At 46.4% G+C, this 18,104-nt stretch overlaps 1 protein-coding gene across 25 annotated transcripts in view; it reads left to right on the forward strand.

Annotated features, from left to right (window-relative positions):
• Window positions 1-11,642, forward strand: part of AFDN (afadin, adherens junction formation factor) — a 120,287-nt gene extending 108,645 nt beyond the window's left edge. For 14 of the 25 annotated variants that reach the window (XM_084776463.1, XM_084776487.1, XM_084776481.1 and 11 more), the window contains 4 exons: window positions 2,118-2,252; window positions 5,132-5,648; window positions 8,874-8,958; window positions 9,623-11,642. In XM_084776463.1, the coding sequence (XP_084632589.1) occupies window positions 2,118-2,252; window positions 5,132-5,648; window positions 8,874-8,958; window positions 9,623-9,776 (891 nt within the window). In that variant the 3' untranslated portion in view covers window positions 9,777-11,642. Of the gene's footprint in view, window positions 1-2,117; window positions 4,671-5,131; window positions 5,649-8,873; window positions 8,959-9,622 lie in introns of those variants that run through there. The other 11 variants (XM_084776473.1, XM_084776475.1, XM_084776476.1 and 8 more) reach the window with 5 other exon arrangements.
• Window positions 11,643-18,104: the final 6,462 nt, after the last annotated feature.

Raw genomic sequence — 18,104 nt, forward strand, 5'->3', positions numbered from 1 at the left:
AATGTAGAACCATGTTTTTCAGAGAATATGTCTTTTGCCATGTTTGTGAAACTGCAGTTTACTTATGAGCATTGTGCCTGAACTGTTAGCAGACTGCCGTGCGAGGTTTCTCCAGGCTAAGCAGCAGGGAGAGCTGGCTTCTGCAGAAGGAAGTTCCTTTCTGTGAACGTTGCTGGCCCTGCACTGTTCGAGTCTGTTGGTTCTGTTGGGCACAGCCTCTCCTGGTTTGTCCTACTGATCCATGCTCTTTATTCTGACATTGGCTATGACTCCTCTTCTGGGTGTGCGCAGTTGGCTTTGCCCCTTATTGCTGTCCTCAGGGGACACCTTTGCTTCCTAATTGCTTGGTATCTGGTTCTTCATCAACAATACCTATGCCTGTTATAAAATCCACCCCCTAAGTCCCATCCTTATGTTTAAACAACAACAAAAAAATGTAAGTTCACTTGTTTTTTTAGAAGACAATTTTTCTGGGATTTTTTTTATTACTGACATCAATAACCCCAACAGTAGAGACTAATTTACCTTTTTTTCCCTACTAGATAATGGTGGGATTTAAAATTTTTTTGTTTATGTGTATGGACTAGAGTTACAGATGCTGTGAGTTTGCTGGGAATCAAACGTGGACCCTGGAAGAGCACCCAGAACTCTTAAACTGCTGACACGCTCCTGCTCTAGACATGGTGTTTTACTCCACTGAGAATAAAGGTTATCCAGGGGCTGGAGAGATGGCTCAGAGGTTAAGAGCCTGCTCTTCCAAAGGTCCTGAGTTCAATTCCCAGCAACCGCATGGTGGCTCACAGTCATCTATAATGAGATTGGGTACCCTCTTCTGGAGTGCAGGCATACATGCACACAGAGCACTGTATACATAATAAGTAAATAAATCTTAAGAAAGAAAGGAATTGAAGTGCTTCTCACAGGGTTCTCATGTGAGGGGTTTCTGTAATTAACTATGAGACCAGCAGAATAATCCTGAGGGAGGAGTTGGAATCAGTCCATCTTGCTGCTCTAGAGTTTCCATAGCACAGATCTGTGCAGCCCGTTCAGCATCACCACTGTCGGTGATAAACTACAGGCAGAGTTATAGGTCAGGATGAATAAAAGGGAGTCTATCCTACCCGAGAGCTGGCACTGCACAGAGAACTGTGGTCAAAGGGTGAAGGAGCCACAGAAAACAAGGAGAAGCATGTCACAGGCGTTTGAAGATGGCCATCAGTGTTTGACACTGCAGAGGGAAGGTATCGCATCTTCTGTCGTTTCAGAAAGGTAGAACCTGAGTGACCAAAAGTAGAAAAGCACCAGGTGGTGGATTTGGGACCAACACTAGAGCTTTTAAACTCCCTGTCACCTAAGGCAGAACGTCTTGTATCGGGAAGTTAGTAGTGGTCCCCATATGAGTGTACAGACAGATAGGAACCTGAATGAGTTTATTCCAAGTCTTAATTTCAAGCCTGAGGTCATGTCAGGGTAGGAAGGGACTCCCAGAGTCCAGGTTGACATATAGAGGGAGCGGAATTGCTAGAGGAGGAGAAGGAGCCACTCTCAAGTAAAGGTGGGCTATTCCTAGCAGCGCTCACCTGAGGGTGCATTTGGGGTAGGCAGCCTTGTGCTACTGAGCAAGTGTCATCCCCCCATGCCTCCCTCAGTCCTATGAGAAAGAAGAATTTCTTAACATTTGGGATTGTTGTAGTATTCTGTAGTTCTTAAAGTGGAGCCTATTGGTGAATTGTAGGAGATAGCTAACAAGTTTATGTAACAAAAGAATCCTGCTTGGTTAATGCATGAGTGTATGAGTCTGTCTGTTGTTAGAGCGTGGTTAATGAGGAATAATAGTTCTGAGGCTGGAGACAAGGCTTTAGGCAAGTGCTAATGAACACACAAGGCTTACCACCCTCCTACAGTGATTTAGCCTCGTGTTTTCTATTGACCTTCCGTGTCTCTCTCTCTCTCTCTCTCTCTCTCTCTCTCTCTCTCTCTCTCTCTCTCTCTCTCTCTCTGTGTGTGTGTGTGTGTCTGTGTGTGTGTGTGTGTCTGTGCCTGCTTGTCTCAGGATGTTCTTTTATGTCTGTGGTGGTGGGTTTACTGGGTGAGAGTTGAATTCAGTTTATTGTTAGTTGCAGGATGAGGAACGCAGACGCCAGCAGCAGTTGGAAGAGATGCGCAAACGAGAAGCAGAGGATCGTGTAAGGCAAGAGGAAGACCGGCGCCATCAGGAGGAGGAGCGAGTAAAGAGAGATGCTGAAGAAAAGGTTATGGTCCTCTAAAGGCAGCTAGTTTTTTCCAGATTAGCCTGAACACAAATGATTGGCTAGGGCAAAGGGGGCTGGAAATGTCGCGTATCTAGGATGCCTAAGGCAGCGCAGGGCCAGATCATCCAGCTTTTGCTGTTGGACCAAAAACTCGAGCTCTGTCTGGCCTGCCTGCCTCTCCTGGACTGTCTTCAGGCTCCCTTGCCTTCTGAGCTGGTCTCCTCCAACTCTTGAGCACCAGGTCCCTGAGCAAACGGTTTGCGGCATGATAGGGTTCAGGGGCTTGTTACCGTCCAGTTATTGTGAGGATTAGTGTGGACTCCATGAGAGACAAAAGAGACACAGAAGGCAGTTGGTTCCCAGTAACCATCTCATGTAGATTATCTACTAAAATTACTTAACTCTAGTTGACGGTAAAGAGGGTAGATGGCCTATAAAAAACACATACGAGGAAAATTAATATGCAACCCAACAGAGATTCTGGTTATTTCTATATGTGGGGTGTTTTTTTTTGTTTTGTTTTGTTTAGTTTTTCGAGACAGGATTTCTCTGCGTAGCCTTGGCTGAAATGGACTCACTTTGTAGACCAGGCTGGCCTTGAACTCACAGCGATCTTTCTGCCTCTGCCTCTGCATCCCAAGTGCTGGCATTAAAGGTGTGTGCCACAATGCCAGGCCTATATGTGGGTTTTAACTCAATTCCCTTAGTTGAATTTTAAAATGATAGCTGATTTTGACATTCTGTAAAACAGGAACTTAAGATTTGGTTCTCAGATCTCTCTGCATCTGTGTCTGAGGCTGAGGTTCTCTTGGGTGAGGAGGCTGCCTCTCTGAGCCCAGGTCAGCTCTGCCCTGTCCCAGGGATTGCATGTTGCTGTGTGTTTTAAGAGAAGCTATTTTTCTCGGTTACTTCCCTTCTGTGAAGGTAGAAGCTCTGAGTGTCACTACTTCTGATGGAGAAAAGTTTAGTTTTTATTAATAGTTATTTCCTTGATCGTCCCAGTGAACCATGTAAATAGGAATACCCTTCCCCCAAAAAGAAATGAAAAGAAAAGAAAAAAAAAACACACACATGAAAGTTTAAGGAAGTTCTTTTTAATGAAGTGATGAACTGGTCACAAGACAATCCAAAAGTAAGACTGGTAGACATGACGTGGCTCGTTTAAGTGGAGATTGGGTGGGTGGTGTGAGGCCACAGGCTGGCACCTAAGCAGTGATTGTGGCCTCACACTGTGCCCTGATCCAGCAGAGCAGCTCTTAGGCTCAGCTCGCCTGGAGTCTTTAGCATGCATAAGGTGACTTGAAGGTGACATCTCTGCAGGAACCGGGAAGTGCCTGGCCCTGGAGCCATGAGGGTCCTGTCCTACGTGACAGTGGTGGTCTCAGTTTGCTGTGCATCCCCTGAGAGCTATCAGGCTGCAGGGAGAGGAGGCACTTTCCCAGGTCGGGACTCCTGGCCATGCTGGAGCCTGGAGGAAGCAGCCTGGTCTGCTGTGGCAGGGTCGTATGCCCAGAGAGACGCAGCCTGTGCTTTCTGTGCTGAGAGACTGATGTGTTCTCATAACTCACAGTTATGTCAAATATGCTTGTGTTTTAGTAACTGTTTCTATAACTGAGTAGTCAATGTACAAAGAAACTGAAATACTATTTTTACTACAGAATGTCCACAATTAATGGGTTTAATTTATTATAGAACATGTACATTCACTTTCAGGATAAAGTCACCATGGTCATTTAATTGTATCTGCTCTTGGTGTAACTGAAAAAGGTTCGTTTGCTGTCTCCCTTCAGTGTTATCAAGCAACTGTTCCTCGTGTAATTTTAACATTCTTGACAGTGCCACTTAAAAGCCACAGAAGTCATTGTAGTTAATTAACCAGCGTGATGTAGGACTGATGCTGTGTAGTCAAGAAGATAAAAGTTCTTTCCTTCCTTTAGGATTTTGCAGCACAGAACAAGAAATAAAGCTGGGATTTGGGGCCAGGGTAATAAGTGGGGCTAGCCGTTAGTCTTCCCTGTTTTTTTTTTACTTCTCAGAATATGAAGCAGGGAGCATTGTATGTTTACTGTGTGTGCTTGTGTGTAGTTCTAGAGGGACCAGAGAAAGACTGCAGCATAGTAGGGCTAAAACCCGTCACGCCTGCACAGCCCCCTGGCACTGGTTCTCTGTGGCTGGGTGGCTGGAAGCCGAGGTGCACTTGGGTTCCCAGCACTGGGCGTTTACTTAAGTCACGGCGGCTGTTTGTTTGCTCCTTCATCCCTTTCCATACTACTTCTTGTGTTCTGAAACTCCTGTCAATCCTTAACAAACTGTGCTGTTGCCTTTTTAAATGTTAAAAGAATTTCAATACTGTCAACTGTGGTTTGCCTGGATGAAAATGTACAGTGTGTGTCAGAATATATCTGCTGTTACTATCAATGCTTGGCTCTCATCTTCTGTTCTTCAGAGAGTTCATTAAGATGTGACACATACATTAGCTGTGAAAAGCTGGTTAGATTATGGCTGTGGGAAAGTGAGTGCTGTGTCCTATGTTATGGTTCCCTAGTGACACACACCAGAAGCAGGTAAGTTAATACCCTGTCCAAACAGGAGAGGAGGAGGAAGAAAGAACATAGACGACCCAGGGCCCTAAGGTGTGTCTTACCCCACGCTCTGAGCAGGTGTCAGTGTGAGCCAGTGTGAGACAAGACAAGCTCAGAACTGGCCTGCCTCTTCTGTCACAGTAATTGTGACACTGAACTCTGGTGCCCTGTGGACATGCCAGTGTGGTGATGGACAGTGGTGATCAGTGTGCCTGTCCTTCCCTGTGGAGGCACAGAGGGCCCACTGATCCCTCCTGACCTGTGACCTTTTGTACTCTTGTCTATTCCTGCCTGCAGCGGCGACAGGAAGAAGGCTATTACAGCCGCCTAGAAGCTGAGAGGCGCAGACAGCACGAGGAGGCGGCACGCAGGTTGCTGGAGCCCGAAGAGCCTGGGCTGAGCCGACCTCCACTTCCACGGGACTACGAGCCCCCATCCCCGTCCCCAGCGCCCAACGCCCCTCCTCCCCCACCTCAGCGAAACGCCTCCTACCTCAAAACACAGGCCCTCTCCCCAGACTCGCTGTTCACTGCCAAGTTTGTTGCATATGATGATGAGGAGGAGGAGGACTGCGGCCTAGCAGGTCAGGATAAGTACCCCAGCACAAGGAGGTCTCACGGGCACCTTCCTCTCGCCGCCCTTAAGCCACAGCAGCCCCCCTGCCAGCCACGCCCAGCCTCGGATGGCATCTTTCTCTCCAACTCATTCCAGCCACCCTTGGCCAAAGCCAACAGTACTGCTTACAAAGCAGGCCAGCCCTCCCCCCTTCCAGGCAAACCAAGCTTGCACCATCCTGGCCACTGGAAAGGTAGAGGTAAAGGGGATGGTGAATCAGACCTCTCTTTCCTTGATGATTGAGCCTGGAATCTCTGTGCCCCTGCCACTCGGTGTAGTCCATGGAGACCATGCCTGCCCTGGCTCTGGGTACCTGATCACTCTCAGCATGTGACCTTCCTGTTGCCTCTGATGTTGGTGTTTGTGCTAGTACTCTGTTAATTCAGCCTGGTGCTCTGACTCCTTTACACTGTAAGGCATTCCGTCTCTTTAATCCACTGACAACAGTCAGTCCTCCACTATTACCAAATTGTTTGTAGTATTGTTGGTCTTGGTTTTTTTTCTGTACCCCTAAAAGTAATTCTCAACTTTGGTCAGACAAGTACCTTCTCAGATACAAGCCTCTAAAGGCAGAGGGCCAGAGTACTAGCTGCAGTGGACATCATTTACTGTCAGTAGGAATCTTTAGTCTCCTCCTGAGGTCTGTGCGTAACCCACACCCTCTGAGGAAGCTTGGTTGGGTACTGGACAGCCGCTGAGCTAGTCAGCAGTGCGGCTTTACTGCCTAGCACAGGCAAGCCCTCGCCAGCCCACACACGTTAGTCTTGCAGTTCTTCCTCTGTCCCTCTCACTTGTTGCTGGTCGCTGTCCCGTCTTCCTGCAGCTCGTACACTAAGATCCAAGCCTTTGTAGACCTGCAGTTTCTGCAACTTTAACCCATCTTGCTGCTGCATGCAGGGCCCCTGTTGATGACAGCACAGAGCCATTGCCCACAGGCTGTAGTAAGTAGAAGGTGCAGCTCAGTGAACTTCAGATTGAGGCTTCAAGCTCTCTTGGCCATAAATGAAATGTCAGCCCTAGCAACAAGCATCCAGGAGTGCAACTGTAGTAAATTTTAGTGAGTGGCTTCAAAATTCTGCATGATTTTTACACACGTGTGAACTCAGCAGTTCTAAGAGTTTTGAGCCCTCTAAGACTCAGTGGAGTTTATTCACATGACAGAGGAGTTTTGCCAGACTGAAGTCTTTTTTTTTTTTTCCTAACATGTATCAGACTCTTAAAATATTTTGGAGAATAGGTACATAGTAGTATTGTTCAAGCATTCTGAAAGCCAAACTCCAATCTTTTTATAATATTTCTGTTATAAATATTGAGAATTTGGTGCTCTTTCAAGGCATTTATGGATTAGTCAATAAATTTTGAAGCAAATTGCTGTTGATGGTATATCAGATTTTATAGCAGGATTATACATATTTCACAAATGTCCAGACAAATTTGATAGTCTCATTATAGTTAGGAATCACACCTGTAGACTTTGGCCCTCAGTCACACCACCACCAGCCCTTACTCCATATCACACAAAAGCAGCACTTTGGAGCCATCTGCCACACATTCTGGCCTCGTCTTCCTCATCTTCCTCTTGTGCTATGTCTAGCCCTTTCTCTGGTGAAGCGTGCTTCTGCAGGTGGGACTTGGCCTCCTCCAAGGCCTCACATGACACACACAGTTTACAGAACTGGAATGATTAAGACTCGAGAGGCAGAGGCAGGCGGATCGCTGTGAGTTCGAGGCCAGCCTGGTCTACAAAGCGAGTCCAGGACAGCCAAGGCTACAAAGAGAAGCCCTACCTTGAAAAAAACAAAAACAAAAGACTGAAGTTCAGTAACAGTAGATTTTTAAGTGATGTTTGTTTTACTAAAGCTTTTTGGAAATTACTTATAATTGGTTCAAAGTTTTAACATCATAGTAAATTCTAAATACTCTGGAAATTTTGAAGAACTGATAACCTACCCACCCACCCCACCTGTGGAAGAAGCCAGTGTCACTCTCAGCAAAGTGCAAAAGTACGAAGCAGTGTTCTCAATCACAGACTAAATGAACATAGAGTTGGGAATTGAAACCAGCCATGCAAATTGCCATGTAAGAGCCCACTGTGAACTGCCAGCGGGTGGCCTGTATCTCTGCTGCAGATGTTTGTGTCTTTGCTGAAGGTGACACTCTCTGAGATGACTTGGGATGATGTTTGGTGTTTGAGGTTACAGCTTGAAGGCTGTTAGACTATCTGGACAAGTCCAGAAAATTCTACCCATAGGCTCTTTATATGGAAGGAAATTCATTCGCTGTCTCTTGTCTAAAATGGAGCGGAGTGTTTTAGTGTGAAAATGTGGTGAGAATTTTGTGGCCTATTTAGTCCAATCTTGCTCATGTGTGCCAAATATTCTGAGTTTCTTGTACACCATTCTATTTTAAGCTGAGTTTTTAGATATGAATCTGATTTTGTTCTATGAGTTTTTGTCTGTGTGTCAGTGTCACCAGGAACTTGAGATGGTTGTAAGCCTCTGCGTGGGTGCTGGGAACCGAACCCTGGTCCTCTGCAAGTGCAGCAGGTGCTCTGAGCTTCTAAGCTCCCTGTCCACACCCTGTGTGCTTTGTTTTGTAGCGTTACAGTGTGTACAGTAGGAGGACTGAGGCATTATTCATCACAGGGTTGTCATACACTTGCTAAGGCTTTATCTGTATCGTCTCTTGAAGCCTCCTGAAGTCCTGGCGGATGTTGACCAACTGGTGGGTGTCAGGCTCAACTGGGATGGTTTTTTGGCCAAGACAGACCTGGTGCCCAGGGTCTGCCTCGCTCCGCTCCACCTGGGAGTCTTTTATCAGGAGCACTACTTTGGAATGATAGGAATTTTATTTTATTTTGGTCTGGGCAGCTCATTTGTTTGTAAAGCTTTATTTTGCTTTTAATAGTTACATTATTTTAAAAAACAAGATCTAGTAGTTATCCTACTCAAAGGAACTTCAATTATAGGTGTGCAGTTACCTCTCAAACATCAGGGTTACATTTGTTTGCAGTTACTGCGTAAGAATAATCCTGCCATGTGTCAGGGCTGTGTCTGACCACATCTGCTTACTCTCCCATTGAAGTAAGCTTTCTTTGTGGTTAATGTGCCTTGAGTCTGAGTTCAGGGGATCTATCATTTTGTTTTGATTTGGTTGTTTTTTAAAGAATGCGTTACAGTTTTTCCATTCTAAGAACAAAAGGCCCCGATGTTGGTTATTGAATATAATGATTGGATTACCTAGGCCACTAACAGTAGTAAATTTAAAATGTTGAATCTTTGAGTATATAAAGAGCCTTTGATTCCTCATTTTTTTCAGTAATTAAGGGAATCTTGTTTTTCTACAAACACTCTCACATGAATAAAGTTTTAGAGATAATTAAATACTTTAACTTGGACTCTTTTTTCCCCCTCCTGTATACAAGGATCACACCCCTACGTGGGCTCTACGGGGACAGCCACTGGAGCCCAGGATGCTTCTAGGGACCCAAGAGAGAAGCGCGCAGGCAGGTACTGAGGGGCGGCGGCACTGGGTCTGGTCTGCACTGCTGTGTCCTCACGTTCGTGGCATGGCTGAATTGTGTCAGACTTTATCAGCCATTCAGGTGTTTTCTACTGTATGAAATCATGTGAGAACGTAGGCTGTCTGTCTCTCTTTGTGTCTGTCTCTGGAGGCCTGAGATCCACAGAAATTGTCCTCACATTGCTCTTCCATTTTACTTACGGAGAGAGGTCTCTGGCTAGGCTGCCATGGCTTCCTCGTATTTGTGTGACCACTGAGCCAGCTCTGGTCCCCTTGTTCCTTTTTGAGAGTTCCAATGTTAACAGGATATTTTGCCCCTTTTCCACATGGAATTGTTTGTTTATTATTGGTTTGGGATTTTTTTTTTTAAGTTAATATCTTAACTGTTTGGCCCAGGTTGGTTATAGGCCTATGCCACTGTCCCTGCCCTCTTTATAGACTTATATTTGATTGTATGAGCAATATTGGCTCTTAAGGTTCTGTTGAGACCATAGTGAAGGTGCAGTTTGTCTCAGCCACAATACATAGAATTACAGAACTGTGCAGCAGTGAGCAGGTCTCACCGACGCATGGTGATTCTCACGAAAATCTGCTCGGCAGCTCATTACTGGTACTTTGATGCATAATCTTTTGTGTTTTTTCCTTGTTCAGCCAAGATGCCGACTTAGCTGGCAGTTCTGGAGCACCTGAAAACCTGACATTTAAGGAGCGTCAGCGCCTCTTCTCACAGGGTCAAGATGTGTCTGACAAAGTAAAAGCTTCTCGTAAATTAACAGAACTTGAGAATGAACTGAACACCAAGTGAGAAGAGAAAGGGGACCTCGTGCTCACGCGGGTCTGCCCTTGGCGGGGGTTCTGTGGGGTGGGCGAGCCTGAAGAGGAGGGAACAATTCTACTTCTAAGTGATTTCTAATTTCTGCTTCTAAAATGGTTGCAATTTAGAGATGTTCCAATTCTAAAAAATCTTGTTTTACTTTACCAAGAAAATCCTGCCTACTTCTTAGTGGTCTGACTCAACGTGAGCTCATCTTTTCTGTTAGCGTCTTTTGGGAGTCCTGCACTCACGGGACAGAGTGAAGGGTTGTAAAGACCGAGGCGCATGTCCTCCACCTTGCCATCTCCCGTCCCCATTCCAAGGACAATAGGCCAAGAAGTCATCTTTCTGCTCATTCTCAAGATTGTGTCTGCCGACCACACAGTAACAGCTGAGCAACCCAGACCATCACTGTGTCTGGGTGGGCCCTGTCCGCAGGAGACAGGACTCAAAGCCTGGAGCCACCTCCTTCCAAGCTCCAGGGCAAGTGCCCCATTGCGCCGTCTGTAATGTGCCTGAGGTGGCTGGATGGATGCAGCACATCATTCCTGACAGACGTGAGCCTCCTGATCAGTTTGAAATGTTTTAGATTGAATATCTAATAATTCATTTTTGAAAATTCTCAAGAAAATCTTCAGGATTTAATCCTAGAGATTTTATTTTTATAAATACCAAATGATCATTAGACTAATGATTGGTGGAAATTAAAGACAATGGTTATGTTAGAAAGTCAGCTAATACTTCAGATATTCCCAGGGATCAAGAGCTCTCCAGCCAAACAGCGTCTGTGTAGGTAGGAGCAAAGATGTCTGAGGAGAAGGGGCTCACAGGTGGCAGTCAAACATAGCTATCTCAGAAATTTAACATTTAGTGAAGAAAAAGATGTAGATGCACAGTCAGAAAAGGAAGGAATCCATTGCTGTGCCACCTGGGACTTAAATACTGTAATGATTTGTGGCAGTTCAATCTGTGTTTCTTTCACAGGACAATGGAGTTATTTTTATTTTAATTCGTGAATTTTGCCCGGTCTTTCCTCAAGCTGAGTTGTGGGAGACAGACCTCAGTTTGGTTATTTTGTGTGAAAGCTGACTTTACGATTTCAAGCACACTTCCTGTTTGACAGTGCTCTGGTGTATGCCCAGATGACCTTTCTGGACCATACTGTCCTCTCACAGATCAGTGTGTCAGGAAAAGAGGCACACTTTCAAATAGAGCAGAGGCATTTGCAGCCCTTTAAAAAAAAATCACTTTCCATAAGAGCTGTATTAAATTGTTGAAATACAAGTGTAAATATTTTTTATGTCTGTCAAGCTTCCTATTGGAAAGTGTGCCTTTGCTGTTTGCTTTGTAAGAGAGTAGAATGGTTCTGAGAATGAGTGAAGGATTTGCACACTTGCCTTGCCTAGAAGTGCAATCTCCTTGTGTCTGGAGCACACTGGCAGCCTTTGGGTGGTATATCCATCCTCCCAGAAAAGAGCAGGTACCTGCTGTGGCTCATACATGGGAAAACAGATGCACACAAGAACCCGCGAACATCTGAAAACTCTGCATGAGTGTCTGTGAAACCCACAGTGACGTAGGCTCGGCTATCCCTGGACAGTGAGGTCAAATGTGGGTATGTGTTGTAAGAGCACGCCGCGTAGCGTGCATTACTGTGGGGAAACACCCAAACTGCTGTTGTTTTCCATTTCTACTGTATTTCAGTTGCAGCCTATTTTTAATAAACTTTGTATCTATTTAAGTGTATTTGTTATAGTTCTCACAGTGCTGATAAAGTTTATATTTGTAATGCCAGCCTTCCTCTTCCTCTTCCTCACCTCCACCTGTCACTCCTTCATTAAACAATGCCGAGCGCTACTCCTTTGTCCCTGGGTTGTTTTTCTCTCTGTGGGGAAGTGCTCTTTGACTGACGATGCAACCAGCTAAAGACCAGGGTGACATTTTCACTAGGGTTCCGTGTGGGAGCTTGGCCACCTGTGTGTTCATGGCTGATGTGTGCTCATTCAGCAGTCCCGAGTGGCCACTGGGACCTTACCTTGTTTCCCTGTTGCATCTCAGTCACTAGATTCCCTGAACACAACTCAGTGATCAGCGCATTGCTTAAAAGGTATCCTGGCCATATTTCAACGTAAGAACCCACCCAAGATTGCTGGAAGGAAGGTCTGTTTTATTGTTATGGTACAAGGTACACTGGCTAGTTCCGGCAAGCTGAGAGGGTCAGGCCACCCACCCTTAATGTCAGTTCCGTCGAGTGGTGCGTTGTCTATCCTCTGCGCCTCGTTTGCCTTTTCTTTAGTTGTAGCAGTGGGGGCAGAACAGTGTCCAAATGTGAGGGTTTTGGTGAAATGGGACGAGGGAATGGGGAGTTGCTAGTCCTAGGATATAAAGCCTCAGATGAAAGTGGAACCGCAGCTCTGTTACGTAGTACAGTTAGCAGTGCACTGTAAAAAACACAAAAGCTTTAACATGGGAAGGCACATTTGAGGGTTGAGGGAATTTGTGGGGAACATTTTTGGAAGAATCACAGTTTATATATTGGAATTATAATGTCTGTTTTTATTGCATTTTAATTGGCTGAGGTTTTTAGAAACTTAAAATTGGTGCTAACCCAGTACCATTGCTTCCTGTGCACACCTCTCTGTTAGACAGGCTGTGGTCCTGGCCTACTTTGGCCCCTGTTGTCTGTACCACGTCGTAAAAACAGCTGCCAAACCCTAGATAACACTGCCTCTCCGCTCTCCTAAGTAATAAGGTAGTTTCAGATATAGATATATTTGTGCATTTATGACACAACTAAGCAGAATGTAGACTGGCTGACTCGGCAGAAGGAAGAAGTCTTATATTCCCCTCAAGTGCCAGGTGATTTTTATTCCTATAGTCAGTATTTCAACCTGTTTACTCACAGAACTGGGAGTGTATGTGTCGGCCCTGAGATTGCTTTAACTTGTTAAGGAGTGTACAACCCACACTGCCCCTGCTCACCCAGGCAGGGTGGAGTGGCGGGGGTGAGAAGACAGGCAGACAACATGTATGTATAGCTATTAACAGTGCAAGGGATGAACACAAGACCTGTGAGTGTTGACTGAGGGGCCGTTCAAGACCTCTAGGTGTGTTAGGCTCTCCAGAGATGATGGAGGGGAAGGGCTGAGGCTCAGGAGGCAGGATCAGAGAGGGCTGGGAACAGACACAGGTAAGACCGGTTTTCAAGGCCGTGGTAAAGTGATATGTATTCCACACACAGAACAAGGCCCAGTGTTCTGTGAGCCAGTAAGCAGAGCCCAGGAAAAGCTGTTGTAGTTAGGTGCTGTGCATGTGTGGGAGGGAGGGGTCCACGGGAAGGTACCCGTCCAGGGCTTAACCACGTTCTTCACTCCCCTTAAGGTGGCAGGGAAATGCTAGGGAATCAGACTTCTCAGAGCAGAGGCTGTGGCAGCTTCAGCATCAGATGCAGGTGAGTGTGAAGGGAGTCTGGGGTGTTTGAAACCACCCCTCTCAAGGCTGTGGGGAGCCTGAGCAACTGGGGTTGGCTTGGCAATCCACTGTTGTGAACCTTACCTTGAGCTCCCCCAGGAAGGAGACCAACTCAATCCACTTTGTTTTTAGCATCCAGGATCTATGGGTAGTTGACCTCAATCAAGGCTCCTTCCCCCGCCCACACTTGGCATCCTTGCCCTCTTGCCTGAGGGCTCCTAACCTGGCTCCTTCCTCAGCTCTGCTGAACCATGGCCATAAAGTACTTAACAAACAGTAATCATATAATCCTAATTGTTGCTCTCTTAGAGCACACAACAGAACAAATAGATCGATAAAGTACAAAAAATAGAAATGCCATGTATGGCATTGGCTGCCAAGCAGAGATCTTGAAACTTACAAGATCTAAAATCAACCCCCCCAAAAGTTTGAGCTGGAGGCCGAGTGGTAGGGACTGCACGTGCATGCTGCACAGCCGACTTGACAGCTCAGAAGACAGGTCTCTGTGGAGAGTGAAATGTGACCATCAAGGCTTGGTGGTATGCTGGAGGCAACACAGGCTAAAGGGATGAGAGCCTAGGCCACAGAGGCCCACAGCTGCCGCCTAAAGACTTCACTTTACCAGGCATTGAGACACTACAGAAATAATCTTAATGCAGGGAAGGCATGATCCAATCTGCATTTTAGAAGTGAGTTTGTAACAGATTGCTGGCCAGAGAGACCAGATGACTGCATGGGCAGCCTCCTGTAACACAAGGCTTCCTTCCAGGGTCAAAGACAAGGAAAACTGCTGAGAGCCACTGGCAGCATTTCACATCTTTGCAAATTCGCCTAAGAGTAAACTTTGAAGGAAGAAACATTTGTTCTGGCGACAAGTGACAGTACATCTCTGTGTGCTTCCAAGCCCCAGCCTCAGCTCTATACAGAAGCTTCAGCCTAGGACTGTGCCTCAGCACCCAGCTCAGGACCACTTTCTCTCACCACGAGAAGCAGAACTCAGTACTTCTCACCCAGTCCTGCAACCCAAGACAGAGCTGAGCTTGCAGCAGCGAGCTCCAGGCTCAGGAGCACACCAGGAAAGCACAGCTAACCGTTGAGAGCCGCCTTCCAGAACTGAGCAGAGGTTTCTGAGTGCTTGAGAGGGCTGTCCCACGTGCTTGGGGTTACAGGTGCCTGCTTCCCCAAGGTCTCCTGTGATCTCTCCATGTACCCTTGACTTACCTGTGTCTCCAGAGTTCCTTTCAAAGGGACACCAATGAAATTACAAAAGAGCTCACCCTCCAGGCTTTCTTGAATCATTCGCCTTGAAGGCATGGTCTTCAAATGTCACCCACTGAGATACTAGGACTTAATACTTCACCATATAAATGGGGGTGGGGGTGTTACATGTACAGGGGCCAACTACAGAAATAAATGCCATTTCTATGTTCAAGCAGTGAACAAAGGTAAAGTTGGGGAACATCCATGTAGAGTACCATTAAGAAATACTTTAAAATAAATTTGGCCAAACACCAGACTGCAGCTGCTATATTATAGTCTGAAACCTGGGAATTAAATTTTATTAAAATATTCCAGAGGTTTTTCATAATGAAATTTAGCGATTTGTACAACAAATCATAGTCTAGAATTAATAGAAAATATTGCCTCCAGGTGATCACAGATTCTTTCAGAGCAGATCTGGAGAGTAAATTCCCTTCAGGAGGGACTGAGTCTTCAGCACGCAGAGGCCAAAGTCCTTGCAGGAATTCCCTAGAAGGAGAGACCTGATTTCTTCTCTGAAGAGACTGGAGCACCAGCCACCAGCAAGTTGTACAGCTCTGTGTTAACTGAGTCGTTAGTGTGAGAGACTATTTTAAGCAGTATGGACTGATAATGACTCCACAGCGGGTACAGTAGCCTCCAGCAGGAAAACCACTCCTTAACCAGTTGTCTACGGGAGTTAAACATGCGTTTCCCTTTACTGGCTTGTAAAATCCAGCAGTCCATGCTCTAGTTTGCTTCCAGAGTCCAACCTCCACTCTGCACTTCCCTATCCTCATGTAAGATCCTCTCTTTCCTTGACCACGTTTTGTTTTTTTTTTAAGGCTGGACAGTCTGTATGGCTTCCTCCGTAAACTCTTCACTTCCCAGCGAGGCTCTCTGGTACCTTGCTGACCAGAAGGTAGAGAGTCTGGAGTCTTGAGTCTCGCATCCCTAGAAAGTCTTTGTGACTGCTGCTGATAGTGTCAGGACTGCCCTTGGTAGGGAGGGCTCAGAGCCATGGGGGGTGGGTAGGGGAGCAGACCAGGCCCTGCTAAGGTGGGCTTGTCTGGTATTTACAGTATGTGAAGGAGTCTGCACAACCTGACAGTTGACCTTGCTGAGGCTGTTTCTACCCTTTCTTGTACTCTGTTCATTCACAGTAATTCCATATGGCCAAGTAAGTGCTGCGTTGGTAGATTTTCCTTTTGAGTCCTTGGTTGTAGGTTAAAGAAAAAAGGATAGTTGAGTTGGAAATGGAAAATGCTATTCTACACCTGAAATTAGTAGAGATAATTACATTTTCATTTGTCCTGTTAGACTCATCAACCAACATGTGCGTGGTTGTTTTGAGTTCTGCCCTGCAAAGGATGCAAAAGTACAATGACTTTGGTGTTTTGTCCCATCCAGTGATGTAGAAGGAACTCTTCAGTTGTCACGTAGCACGCTGTTGTATACTGGGGCAGGGACGAATCCTAAAAAATGTATCTTTGTTCTCTCAAGTATTTAAGAAATAATTCACACATCATACATCCAACAGCCTTGCTGTGTAATTTATACACCATGAATTCATTCATGTTAAGTTGTACAATTCTATGTTTAGTAAATCTGCAGAAACACAACTGCTCAAATCTTGTGTTGCTACAACAAAATGCCCACGACTCTGTAATTTACAAAGAGCATTTATTTCTTTCAGTTTGGGAGCCCAAGATGAAGGCACTGCAGATTTGGTGTCTATAGCCAGCTCATTTCTCTAATTGGTAATGGCTGGATGCCCTCATGTGGAGTGGGAGAGCAAACAGCTCTCTAGTCCTGTCCTCTTCATGAGGGTAGAGTCCTCAGTGACTACATCACCTCCCAAAGGCCCCATCATAAAGCCACACAGTGGACGTGTCAGCAGGAATCTTGAAGGGGCTCTGTACTCTGCAGCGGCCCTAACCAAGCTGTAGAAGCTTGTTCACAAGCACTCCTTGATTCCGGTTTCCCTTTGAGCCTTTTTTACTTCTGAGCAGATCCCTACCAAGGTGGCATACAGTCTGACCCAGCCACAGCCCTGCATCAAGGCCATCTGTCTGCAGCAGGTTGTTGGGCATCCTCAGGGTAGCCTCTGCCCGCTTCCACCCTTTATGAGGGATGTTAAGCCAGGAACTAGAAGTCTGCATTGGTCAGGTCCTCTCATAGGGTCCTGCTCAGTCTCCTCTGTCCTCAACAGTGGGCATGAGTGCATGAAAACTGAGCCCTGGTTGTGTGCTCTTCACCCTGATGTTAGGCCACAGTGTGGTGTGATGTGAGCTCGGCTAGGGTGGACACAAGTGTGCTTCACTGTGACGTGTGGCTGGTGTCTCTGAGAGGCTGGGCCAGCATCCACTGCTTGTAAAGGCAGAGGAAGGATAGACCCCAAATACACAGGAAAGCAACAAAATAAGGCAAAAACCAAGACCATCACCTCAGCCACTTAGAGCCTTTCCACCGACACTGCGGAAGCCAGTGCAGAACTCTGGCAGGCCCAGCTGGCATCGCTGCTGTTCTGTCTGGAGCCTGCATGTGTCCTCTGACCTCTGTAAGTCTCAGATGGTTCCCCCTAGCGTTCCACAGGTAGCACTTCCTGTTACCTCCCACGAGCGTCACAGAAATCCAGAAAGCTGTTCAAAGTGTGTGTGTGCTGAGAAGCTTTACTGTGGACGGCCTTTCCCAGCCTTGGCACTGCCCTTAAGAGAATGCTCAGGCCTTTGATCTCCTTGCAGGTTTTGTACTCCTTTCTTGTCATTTTCCTTCTGAATTCTTTCACTCACTGCCTTGGCCTTGGCTTGGATCCCGTCTGTCCCTTCTACCTAGCCCCAAGTCCCCTAACCTTGAAGTCCAGGCTCTTTGCATCTCACTTCCTGTGTCTTGTGTACCATGGACTTTCAGTAACTTCCTTTTCTTGGGGGAAAAGGTACCTGCTGGGTCTTCAAGGGTTTAAAACTTTGTATTTTCTTTCTTTCTATATAGTACCAGGGAAGGATGAACAGGCGTAGCCGTGAGGCCTGGCACTGTGTTCTGCGCAGGACGGGGCAGTGTCAGCAGGGAAGCATTCGCACAGCTTCCTCCAGCCTGGCTACGACTAGGGTAGAAGTGACCTCAGCACCGCCAAAATCACCATCCACCCTCAGAAGGCTGAGTGGCGCAGGTCTTAGGAGAGCCCTGCTCTGTCAGAGAGGACTGTTCCAGGGCACCAGGAGAGCTTTAGCTTCCAGTGCTCACTAGAGAAAAGGACGCCCTGGAGCATATACTGGCACTGAGCAAATGAAATAAGAGTAGTTTTTGGCCGGTAGACAAATGGCTTGAGACAGCCACAGTGGAGATTTAGCCGCATAAGTCACAGCTGTTGTTACATGTGTGGTGTCTTGCCCTCACGTATGTCTGCACCCTGTGCATTCAGTTGCCCTCAGTTCAGAGTAGGCATCCTATATCCTGGGACAGGACTTACATGTCATGAGCTTCCATATGAGTGTTGGGAACTGAACCCAGACTGTTCTTCACTGCTAGCCATCTCTCCAGCCCCCACAGTCATTTTAAAGTTTAAAGGTAGAAAGTGTTTGTATATGTCAGCTAAGGTAGGCGTCCATG

This window comes from Acomys minous (genome assembly GCF_964271855.1).
Source record: "Acomys minous genome assembly, chromosome: 3".
Taxonomy (NCBI): domain Eukaryota; kingdom Metazoa; phylum Chordata; class Mammalia; order Rodentia; family Muridae; genus Acomys; species Acomys minous.